Source organism: Spodoptera frugiperda, chromosome 23 (genome assembly GCF_023101765.2).
Source record: "Spodoptera frugiperda isolate SF20-4 chromosome 23, AGI-APGP_CSIRO_Sfru_2.0, whole genome shotgun sequence".
NCBI classification, from domain to species: domain Eukaryota; kingdom Metazoa; phylum Arthropoda; class Insecta; order Lepidoptera; family Noctuidae; genus Spodoptera; species Spodoptera frugiperda.
In genome coordinates, this window is record NC_064234.1 from 12,535,274 (window position 1) to 12,548,067 (window position 12,794).

Below are 12,794 nucleotides of genomic sequence, written 5' to 3' on the forward strand. Positions count from 1 at the left end.
TCATATCTCTTTATATAATACAGCTATTCATGACTTCTATAAAGCGAAAGGGAATTTCAAACATATTCTAATAACGTTATGGTTTGTAATCGATTGGAGTAAAAATAAGCGTTTCAATTTGTATTGTACCTACATAATTTTATTTCAATTCAATGTTAAAAACAATCCATAAACATCCCCAACTAAACACAAAGCTCTCAAATCTCAGTTTTGCATTAAACAGAGGGCGCTTCAATCGAGTTTGGAGCACCACTTCAGCAAAGGTCAAAACATATTAGGGTTTTACGTGTTCTAGAACCCTTTAAAAATAATTTCGCAGTTCAAAGCCGAAAGGCCTTTATTTTTATTTAAAAACTTGTTTGCTGTTAACATCATCATCATCATCATCAGCCGAGAGACGTCCACTGCTGAACAAAGGCCTCCCCCTTGGTCCTCCACGTAGAACGACAAGCCGCCACCTGCATCCACTGGCTCCCCGCCACTCTGACGATGTCGTCGGTCCACCTAGTGGGAGGTCTGCCCACGCTGCGTCTTCCGGTCCGCGGTCGCCACTCAGTCACCTTCCTGGCCCAGCGGCCATCAGTCCTCCGAGCGACGTGGCCTGCCCATTGCCACTTCAGCCTGCATATTTTGAGAGCTATGTCTGTAACTCTTGTTCTTTGGCGAATTTCCATATTTCGGATTTTGTCGCGCAAAGATACTCCGAGCATAGCTCTCTCCATCGCGCGCTGGGCGACTCTGAGCCTTTCTAAAAGGCCAGCAGTTAGGGACCATGTCTCGGTACCGTACGTCATCACTGGCAACACACACTGGTTGTACATCCTGGTCTTCAGACACTGCGGGATTTTTGACGAGAAGACTTCATGCAACTTCCCAAATGCTGCCCATCCGAGTTGGATTCTTCGAGCGACCTCTTTCTCGAAGTTGGACCTACCTAGCTGGATGATCTGACCCAGGTATGTGTAGTGGTCTACAACTTCGAGTATATCGTTCCCAACGACAACCGGTATAGGTGCAACATGGACATTTGACATGATTTTCGTCTTGTCCATGTTCATTTTAAGGCCCACCTGTTGGGAAACGGTATTGAGGTCGCTGAGCATGGTGTTCAGCTCTTCCAGCGACTCTGCCATTACGACTATGTCATCGGCGAAACGGAGATGAGTGATGTATTCGCCATTAATGTTGATGCCGCGTCCGCTCCAGTCCAAGAGCTTAAAAACGTCCTCCAGTGCGTTCGTGAACAGTTTCGGAGATATAACGTCTCCCTGTCTCACGCCCTTCCGCAACTGGATTGGCCTCGTAGTCTCTTCCTGGAGTCGGATGCGCATGGTGGCGTTGTTATACAAACACTTCAAAACCTCGATGTATCTATAGTCGATGTGGCACCGCTGGAGAGACTGCAGCACCGCCCAGGTTTCGATTGAATCGAAGGCTTTCTCATAGTCCACAAACGCCAAGCATAGTGGCAAGTTATACTCCTCGGTCTTCTGTATAATCTGCCGCAGCGTATGAATGTGGTCTATGGTACTGAAACCTTTTCGGAATCCGGCTTGTTCGGGAGGCTGGAAGTCATCAAGCCTGCGTTCGAGACGGTTCGTGATGACCCTCGAAAACAGCTTATACACATGGCTCAGAAGTGAGATAGGTCTGTAGTTCTTTAGCAGACAGTTGTCGCCTTTTTTAAAGAACAGAACCACCACACTCCGTTGCCATGCTACCGGCGTGGTTCCCTCGAGTATGACGGAATTGAATAGCTTCTGGAGGACTAAAAGTATCGGTTTTCCACCCGCTCGCAGAAGTTCCGACGTGATTCCGTCATCGCCCGGCGCCTTGTTGTTTTTAAGCTGTTTGAGAGCCATCCTAATCTCGTACAGGCTGATGTCTGGGATATCCTCAGTGTAGTGCCGCGTCAGTTTAGCTCTTGGGTCCCGAGCTGTACCGACGATGGGTTGCCGTGTTGAGGTGTATAACTGTCCGTAAAACCTCTCGAGCTCTCCGAGGATCTCGGACTTTTGGCTGTTAACAGGCGAACTGAAATTCAGTAAAAAAGGTATTCATTGAGATGGAAGCTTTTTAAATTGAATACTATTTTTTTCAGTCCAGTTATTGGGGAAATTGTTTTGATTCTATATTCGTTTTGTAATGAAATGTGCTCGAGGTATTTCATTAACGAGGCTTTGTAAGTTTTTAGTCTGAAACAGAACTAATGGTAGGGTCCTCTTTGAGATTTTCGCCCATTTCATGAATGATTTACAAATATAGTAATTCACATCGTACCCAAACTTACTTTTGGGGGGGGGGGAATCATCCAAAGTCAGACTCTTACTTACTAAAGAACACCCCATTCCGACTCCTGCCTTTCAAGATGCAGCCTTAGTAACCCGCTAAGCAGTCCGCAGCTCCGGGCATCATTCCTACTTGGCCCCATCTGAGGTGGTCTGATAGCTCTTTCAGTCTGAACGGCTCTGTGAATCGTACCCAAACCCAAACAATTTGTGGATGACACGAAATATTTTTCCGCATAGGAAAAGAATCCTTGACAAGTACCGCAATAATCAAAATACCTATCGCAACAGTTAAGAAATATTACATTATGACACACACTTTGGAATGTCACAATACGTACCCAGCTCAATATATTAACGTGGACAATCTTTATTTCCTCTCGAACTATCCATAGGCCGCGACACAAACCAATTTATCAGCCGATATCGAATTCGTTTCAATATCGAGGCGATAAATCGTGCAGTGTATGGTGAGCCTTAGAGCCGCATCCAATATTTTAAACCTAACGCAAAATATTTTAAAGATGCCACACAAACCCCGACACCTTGCAACGATTTATGAAGAAATATCATTCGCTTTAATATTGTATCCTCCATAAAATGCCTTGCTAACAAATATCCTGTGCGCTTTTATGAAACCTTACCCCCTTATAAATAAAGCTCAAATCCGCATGTATTACATGAAAATGCTATTGGCAATGTTTCCTCGTGATACAAATTTTACATGCGGTTATATTGGGTCTTATAGCGTTGGTGTAAGGTTGCTTTTAGCTGGTTTTGTGTGAATATTGCAGGTCGTATTTTGCAGGGTTGGTAGAAATTTGCGAGTTGTGCAGGGGTGTGATTTATTTCAATCCATATTGCTAAGATTTGATTGAAGTGCTATCTACCATGTGCCATTTAATATTAAATGGCGGCTATATGTTAGACACGTCGTCTTAATATGTACGTTTTGGAGGGAAACCCTTCATTTGAAGTAAGAAAGAAAAAATATTTAAAAAATAAAGCTGACAATGAGACTGAGCTCACAGATAATGAGACTTTACATCCATATTTAAACTCGTTTGAAAGTCACACATTAACAAAATCTAGAACTGATTTAAATCGATCTCAGCCTTAAGTCAGTTGTGTAAACCCCTCAGGCAGTTCTTAAGAAGATGCTTCACAAAACGTAACAACCAAACTTTCTTTTGCTTCGTCACTCACGAAAGAACCAAATAACATTTTGCCAATACCACGCCATTCAAACTCCAAAAAGGTTCCCATCCTTAAAACCTTTTTGGTACATAACATTTTAAAAGTCGAAACAACCATTAGAGAAAAAAAGAACTCATTAAAAATACTTCGAACAATGATATAGAAAAAAAAAGAAATAATATACTCCGCTCTGATTGGTCGAAGTTTTCTCGTTACTACAAGTTTGACGGGTATTAGGAGTTTCAGTAATTGCACGTAAGATCAGACCAAGTCCCAGTAAGGCCTCGGCCTCGAATTTTGCGGGCAGCGGGGCGGCGGCGGCGCGGGAGCGGGAGCGGGGCGGCGGCGGCGGACCCGTTCTCGAAACTAGCGGGCAGATCGCGCGGCACTACAGCGGTGTAGTGTTGTGTTCGTGGTTGTGTTGTCGAGATATTTGTTTTTATTAGCGAACGAAATCTTTTTGATTCAAATTTATTCCTAACGCTCGATTTACTGTGGGCAAAAGAAGAAGACCTACTATAGGGCAAGGAAAATAAATGGCGAGTTTTATCGAAATTATGAAGAACAGAGACAAAATCCCGACAAATTCTACGACTACACTAGAATGAGTGTAGAAACTTTTGACTATATTCTTGAAACTATCAAGAGTGATTTCAGTTTTTGCTTTAGTCTTCAATATTCAGTTCGTTTTTTATTTCTTCCCATAATTGGTTAATTTTTCTTCTATTTTTATGGTTCACATCTTTGCTGTTCCGTATGGGTGTCCTCTCAAAGATTGCCGAAATCATTTTGATACGTCACAAAAAAAAATGTAGGTACACAACACTATACTACAATGCAGACGCGCAACGCGGGCGGTCACCGCTTGACTGGAGTGCACCGCTCGTTGCCCGCTCCCGCGCCGCTCCCGCGCCGCTGTTTTCGAAAACCGGTCCATTTGATTATACGCAAAAGATCCTGCCGCTGCCGCGCCGCCGCCGCCGCCGCCCCGCTGCCCGCAAAATTCGAGGCCGAGGCCTAAAAGCAATCTGCTGCAGACAAATAAAACGAATGAAGATAACATGGAAATATTCTGTCAATCGATGTTCCCGCAGTTTTTAGCAAACAGTCCAATCCATGTTTTATTAGTAAAATGTTTTTTAATTACTGCCTCGTTGGTTGAGATCGCTAAGCTAGATTACCAAGCAAACTATGTTTGAATCGGTTTCCGACTCGAACAATTATTGGGTTTTCGAAAAGTATTGGTTATTATTATAATTAAACATGTAGGCTATGTTTTTATCATCGAGCATGTTTTGGTCCAAATACTAAAATGAGGAGCAAAATATTAAACCATAAAGTATTACAAACGACAATAAAAACCGCGCTAACCCATCTGTACGTAAGACACAGACGTGTACGTTAGGTGTCCTAAATTACGGACCATTTGTAAGGCCAGGTCTTGCAACACAAAACCTACACACTATTTGTCTACAATATCTGTGGCCTACAGCGCCATATTTTATTCTCAAGATAGATATTTACGATCAACTAACAAGACATTTACAAAATATATTTCGTCTTACTTACTTCTGAAAAAAACAATGATGAAAAGGCTTAGGAATATGAAGAATGAAAATGATATTACATTTAGTACCTAAGTAGGTACATTTGCAGACAAATAACAATTTAGTTTTTCTTTTTTATATTCTCTTTTAATCATGAAGCAGCCCAAAAAAGAGTTTAAACTTTGGTAACTACGAATTCCTGTGAATAGAATTGCGAGCATACTAATTGGCACAGATTAGACCCCTAACAAAATCATTCAAATTCCCAGTAAACCTAAATATAATAAGCGTAGATTCCTGTGTAATCCTCGTTTACTGAATAACCCCATTAATAAACCGCAAATTCCAAGAGAAACCAATAAACCCATTAATTGAACAAAATACAGTACAAAATTCCACGTAAACCCCTTTAGTCAAAATTGAACAAAACCTTTTTTCTCTCTGTATTTCATTTCCTAATAATTCCATATTACTAATAAATTCCCATCGGTTTCACGGTAATAAATAAAACGTATAACACTACCAAATACGATAGGTAACGAGAATAGCTCAGGTGTACATGAATTAGGACGCTTTCATTTGGCCGGGTTGGCAGGTGTGAAACGAATTTAGCGCCCAATCACGATCGCTATATTTGGTTTTAGAATTAACAACAAATAAAATAAATGGTGGATGGATAGCTTTGTCAGTTTTTTCATAGTTTCATTATTTTAATGAAAATAAATAACGTTTTAAGTAAAATTTGTTTGAAAGCATAATTTTACTAATTAAAAAACGTAATGTGGAGTTATTACCTACAAATTGAATTAGGATTTAATATACATTTATGACTTAATCAGATTTTTTAATACATCAGTACTACTGTTGCAAGCAATATGGTGTCGGATTCATCTCGTTTTTAATTCCAATAATTTTATTACCATGAGGTAAACTTGCCACTTGGAAAACGGCACACTATTTTATAAAACATTACTATTATTATTTGTTAAATATTTTAGCAGGGGCGGCCGTCTCGCGCGCCGCCGCTACACAACACGGCGACGGGTCTAAATGAAAAATGGCGTCGATTTACAGGGCAAACGCACCTAAATTGGATATTTCTCACGGCTGAACCTCCTGCTACTAAGAGTTTCACTGTTTTTACTTCAGTTTACGTATTATTTGTGGACCAAGGAGAAAATCCAAAAGATTTTAGCAAATAACCAACCTAAAATACAGTCAATACTTTAAACTTTGTATTCTTAAAATAACTTTTCAGTATGAAAAGTATCTAAGTTTTAATGCTGTATTAATAGCATAATCCAAGGTTTAAATGAAAGTGACTTTCTCAACTTATACTTTGATTTTAAACAAATTGAATTACTAACTTTGTCAACTCATTGATAATAATTATGACTAATCTTCTATTAATTAATGAATATTATGTAATTGCACAAAAAATACTATAAATCTAAGTAATATGTGTGCCTAGAAATAAGGGCATAATATAAAAACGTTTAAACACTTATGCAAAACTATTTATCACAGTCTAGTAAAAGATAGCGTGAAACGACATCCTGTATCTGATTACCGAGGAGTAAATGAAATTAGGTTTTTTATTTTCCAATTTCTGAGCAATAAGTACATTATGTAGAAACAATGTATATAAACGTACATTATACCATTTTACATACCTACAAAGGCCACAGATCATAATTATACACACAGACATTTATAGATGATCTATTCAATATTTAAAAAATAACTAACCAATTGTGTGTTTAACATTAAAATAATGCACTTCCAGACATTCACATTTCGTCCGCTATACTGTAAAGAAGCTATAAACTTATTAAAAAGGGTTAAAGCATAGAACCTATTACACTATATTGCCATAAAAGAAATAAAAATAAATGTTAAGATTAATAGACGCTGGCAAATGGTCGGACTACCTGGCCATCATCAATATTGGCTGGGCGGCTTCATCGATCAACAGTGTTGTTGTTTCCAACTATATATAACTGTGATACACAGAATATAACAACTGGAAGTGGCATATGGAGACTGCATCGTTAGAGGAATGTGCAAATGATCGCAAGCACAAGTTCTTGAGTTCTTATTCTGATATGTAAATTTTTTTGTTCAATTGCAACGATTAGGACATTTGGATATCTTGAATCTTAAATATTCTACTTGAATTAAAATTATTAACGGATTTTTGTACAGAGATGTAGGTATAAGAGAGTAAAAACCTACATCTCTGTGCTTCAAATACAAAATAGCATCATAAACATTCAAACCTACCCACAATAGATAATTCTATCACATCAGCAACCTCCAGCCATTTAAATGAGGGTGCCAACTGCCAAGTTCGTGCCAGTACCAGCCAGTAGCCAAGTCCTGTCTCCCTATATCCGCGGTACACTTGGCTCTCTCCTCACGTCCGATGGGCCAGTCGTATTTTATTAGATCATTAAGCCCCACAACGTGTCTTGGGCCACTTGGCCAGTCCATCAATACGGCATTCAGTAGTTCTTCGTATGGTATTGATGGTGGAATTAGATTACCGTATTGTGGTGAAGTGAGGTGGTGGTAAAGTGGTAGAAAAGGGTTTTTAGTGGTTAAGTAGGGTTGTCTGGTAGCTTTTTCATGTAGAGGGTGATTTCAGTTGTGGGTATAGCTTTGATGTACGAATGAACTACTCGTAAGGTTTAATTTTGTACCTATTATAATTCTCAAACGGACTATTATTTGCTCAACAACTCATACTTACATTACAAAATTACAATCTCAAGAAAAAGCGTCATCTTATCACACATAATAGCAACCAGCAGCCAATCACCGTCAATTCTCGTGTCACGAGCGCTAAAATGACGCTTTTGACTCCTGTCTGATTAGTCCCGATTAGCTTGACCCCCTTTTTATCTGAGGGACCTTTAATCATTGGAGCCCGTCAGACTTACATCGTTCCTTTCAATTGTAAATGAAGTTAATCTCGCTAAAAGTTGATTGGCAAATTGTCAATAAGGGATGGCCGAGCTCATTTCACGCTGAATTCCAACCATTTTATCACATTTGTCGTTTTTAACTAGGATTGTTAAAAGGTTTATATACAAATGAGTGGGTGATTTACTTGTGTTCTTGAAGTCATGTGGATGGTTCTTTGATTCATTTAGAAATTTCATACTCTATTATCTAAAAATCATAATTCAATAACGTATCGATATGTGCAATATAAGTTTATGAAAGACCAACTAGCTTCCAGGCAACAAACTTTGATAAACAAGAGAGGGTTACTAAATTACATGCTATATTTCATTTAGTTCATTACACTTTCAAATAAAAGTTGGCACTTCGAATTAAATTCCTAACTCAGTCAATAAGTTGTAACACTATTTAACCTAACAAGGAAATTCCGCGCAACGAAAACTCTCACGAATCCGAGAATTGGAAAGTTTCCACTGTTTTTGCATGAATCAACTGTAATTCATTTTAAATTAGTGAGCGTTGAAGCGTCAGACATCTGAAATGTGATTAATGAAACTAATTTTAGGGGAAAAATGTCCCGAAATTTTGTTACGTAAGCGCAGAATGTTTCCGTGCCACTGGCCGGGAAAACGTAATGCTTATTAGCTAGATATTACTCCCACTTATCTCCTAAAAGATAGCGTTTCTTCTATTTCTTGGTCCCTATTTCATGGAGTTTCATAAGATCCTTTTTTCGGTCTTGTACCCAGACCTCGATAATTAAGGAAAAGGATTCTTAATTCGCTTCCATTTCTGAGGGATCAGAAAATATTAATTTTCTAAATTGGTCAAGTTATTCTTGAGATTTGCACTTTGCATATAGAAAAAAATAATTGAATTAAAAATTATTTATATACCTAAGTGACGTGTCTATCAATTATTTTCTTGAAATTAATAACGTTAGAAACTAATTTCTTACTGACTACAACTTTTCCTAGGACACCTCTAATGAGAACCCGTATTTACGATTCGTTCCAGCAGAAGCACCCACATGTGATCTTTGAGGCGCGAACGAAGGCGAACAAGGGCTGCGCCAACAAGCTGGAGTTCCGGCCCAAGAGCCGCCGCACCAAGCACGTGCCCTTCGTCGAAGAACCGCTCGCTGATGACCCTGGCAACATGTGAGTATACAACCCTTCATTATACTCACAGACTTTTTTATGGAACACGCCTGTAAACGAGCAGACGTATCACCTGATGGTAAGCAATCGCCGCCGCCCATGGACACTTGAAACACCAGAGGCGTTACAAGTGCGTTGTTACTTTAATCCTTTACTTCCAAATACTCAATATGACCATGCATACAAAAAGAAAAACTGTTTATTACCGATGTAATCAAACAATATAGAGACAAGATATTAAATATACAAAATTTAAAAATACGTCACAGCACTGAACGTAAGTGCTCAGCTTATGTTAATGTTGTTCATAAGCACATCTAGTTTATAGATTCTTGATCCCAAAGCCTAGAATCTAAATCTATCGGAAAATCTACTAGATTATCTCCCAACATACAATCTTCAAAATTAACTTGACATTTTCAGTAACAAATCCAAAATGAAAAGTGAGAAGAATTAACTTGTTACAAGTGCTTACCGAATCGATTTATTGCCGGAAGCCGGAAGATTACAAGCGGCTTCCAACGTTCGCTTAATTTACCAGATTAATTATTGAACAAGTCCATGAAATCATACAACTTCTCTTCCTTATTTTGGTGAACACGTGTAGGTAAAATGTCATTTAGATTCAAGTTAGTTTATACGAGTAGGTAAAATGTAATTTAGATTCAATTTAGCTTTCTATAAAAGCTAAGCATTAATTTAGACCAAATCAAATGGATTATAACAAAATTATAAATTATATTAGCAGGCTTTAAAGCCGTAGAAAATACTGACATTCAAACTGAATAAACTTAATTTCACCTGCCGCTCTCATCTCTGCATCACCCAAAGGTCGACTGGTAGACAATGCCTAGGGCATAATCCCACTGTACATAATAATTTGTGTACTAAGTAAAAAATAGTAACAATAGTCAATTCAGTACATCTTTTGTACAATGCCCCCATGGTAAGCTACAGTATTATAAAATAAAGCCCCATAAGTAGGTATACTATAAACTCCTGAGAAAATTGGATTCTAAGGCTGTCATAATCCAATAAAAATATTTTTTTTAAATCTTTCCCTAAACCGAAACACGTGCAGAATAATATGAACCTTATTTAAAATGTTATGAGAAATATTGACACAATAATTGCCTGACAAGGTATATTTGAATCACTCGAGTGTTAAGATGCTCATCTTGGACCCTCGGGGGTCAAGTCCCGGAATTATTGAAGCGACAACAGGGATGCCCCTCAAGGCAATCAGTTGTTATTTGAGCCATTCAAGTATTTGTGACGAGTGGGTGGCGCTGGTGATGTAAATAGGTAACGTCATACTTGTATAAATACGCAAATTCTATTTTGAGGTAACCCTATTTGGTAAGAAAGGCTAATTCTTTTTTTAATTAATACAGATCTAGAGCAAAAAATAGACTTAGTTTAAAAATTTATATTTAAAAGCACAGGCAACGAATTGCGTCTTTCAATTAGACACAAGTGTATTTCATTGATGGTTGTCGCATGTCTTCTTATGTTGCTAACTTACTATTTTAATAGATAATAATTAACAATATATGTATCTATATATATATTATATGCAACGATCAATAAACTGAAATACAAAACCGCATTTAAATTAATCGATGACCAAAATTCGAACAAAAATGACTAAAACTCTTATAGATTTGAACTAAAAACTAAATTCTTTATTATTAGACCAGTTCGGAAAGAAAAGTTTGTCCTATTAATCATAGGTATGTGCGAGCCAAGGCCAAGTGAAAAGTGAATAATGCAATGTGCCAACTTGGCTCAGGAGATTTTTTCCCCGGTCGACTACACACTGAGTCTCCTTACTGAATTCTATTTGAATTTGTTTGAGAAATAATTTAAACTTCGACGACAAAGCGAAATACTTTGTTATGCAGCTCTTCATGTTTTTGTTGAATATTATATTGGTTTTGTTTAACTGTGTCTCTGGTTTGGTAGGACTTTGATTTCAGAGTTCTTGGGTAAACGTAGCGGGAAAATCAAAAGGACTGTGTGGACAAAAATGATACTATTTTATTAAAAATATTGAAAAATCATCCAATGACTTCTCTCGCCTTGGGTGAGGCTAAAAACCATATAAGCCGGAGCAATATAAAGCTAAAATCACAAAGTCAAGAAGACACTTCTTGTTCTCCAGCCATAACAATGAAATACTATTTCCAAAATAATCACCAAATTGTCCTCACACTAACTCAAAAACGAAAAAAATCTACCTTTACCTAAGCAAAAACTTAATTTGCACCTAAAAACTACATGAGTATAGTACGCATTACCGCTCTCGCTGTCTGTCAATAAACACCTGATGCTGGCCACAAGCGGCCATATTTAATTTGCCATGACCGATTGTTGACAGTCTGCGTTTCAAAATACTGGTGCCCTGACACTCGGCCGTGCTATGGTAATGGCCACCGCAACCTGATTCATTAATCCGAATTAATTATTGACACGCACGTTTCGTATTGATGATAGCACTATAATCGTAGATACATAGTTCGATGTAGAACTTAATAATGTCTACCCATATAAACTAGCATAAGTAGTATTAAATTGTGGGGAATGTAAGCAAAAAATGCAAAGGCATTGATAGCAAATCAATAAGATCTTTATGGATCTAAGTCTGATGCATGTCTACATAATTATGTTAAACGATGGGACGTAGGACATTCGTAACATCCGAGTGTGGGGCAAAGCTTTCTTAAAATGAACAAAAATCAATATTGAATTATGTAATAGATATTAATTACACGCCATGGTGTAAGTTCAGTCCATGCAAAAATGGCTGTTTTAATACACCAAACTTCTGTATTGATAAATTCTAAAACCAATCGAAAAAAAGCCAATACCACTACACCATAGTTATCATCAAACTCCTAATAAAGAAAAACCATTAAAAGGCGTGCCCCATTCGTTTGCAGTATCAATACAATGTGATACATAACCTGCGGTATTAGGGTCCCTCCCATCACCAGCCTCTGTAAATTGGGTCCTCTTGAATCATTGATTGTGTGTGAGTGCTGCCTTATAGAGGCATGGCTTCATTGTTCCACTCGTAAACTAAATATTTGGTTTACGAGGTACCTATACAAGTACTTGTCATATATTTTGTGGGGTATTTCTTTGTCTCCTGATAAGAGAAAGTCGTGTGAACACTATAAAATGAAGATATATGGTGAGACCATTTATAATAAGTTAACTCCATCACTTTTTATGAAAATGCTAACGCGATTCGGAGGTCTCATGTTTAATACCTGGTTTGGAAATACGATAATACGACCACTAAGCAAGAGGTGAAAGGGAGAGCAAAAGAATTAGCGAAATCGGTTAAGCTGCTCGGGATTTACAATCCCATTTTTATATGTGCAATATGATTTCTGTATCTTTATTTATTTTCTTACCTGTATACTAAATTATTTTGCCGTCCAAACACAACACTACTTTCCTAATAGCAAAGACCATAAAGTACACAGGTAAATGATAGTAGAAAAAAACTCAAACGTAGTCGGAAGCAGAACACTACTTAGTAAATAAATAAAGCATAGAACGAAACCAATTTCCTCGAAGGCACTCCTCTTCATTTCTATTTATTCGTTCACTCACTTTGATATCTC

The 12,794-nt window shown here is 37.9% G+C and overlaps 1 protein-coding gene across 9 annotated transcripts in view; it reads left to right on the forward strand.

Moving 5' to 3' along the window:
* LOC118266652 (disintegrin and metalloproteinase domain-containing protein 11) overlaps positions 1-12,794 on the forward strand; it is a 432,988-nt gene that overhangs the window by 389,904 nt on the left and 30,290 nt on the right. For all 9 annotated transcript variants that reach the window (XM_050703305.1, XM_050703302.1, XM_050703304.1 and 6 more), the window contains one exon: positions 9,020-9,159. In XM_050703305.1, the coding sequence (XP_050559262.1) occupies positions 9,020-9,159 (140 nt within the window). The remainder of the gene's footprint in view (positions 1-9,019; positions 9,160-12,794) is intronic.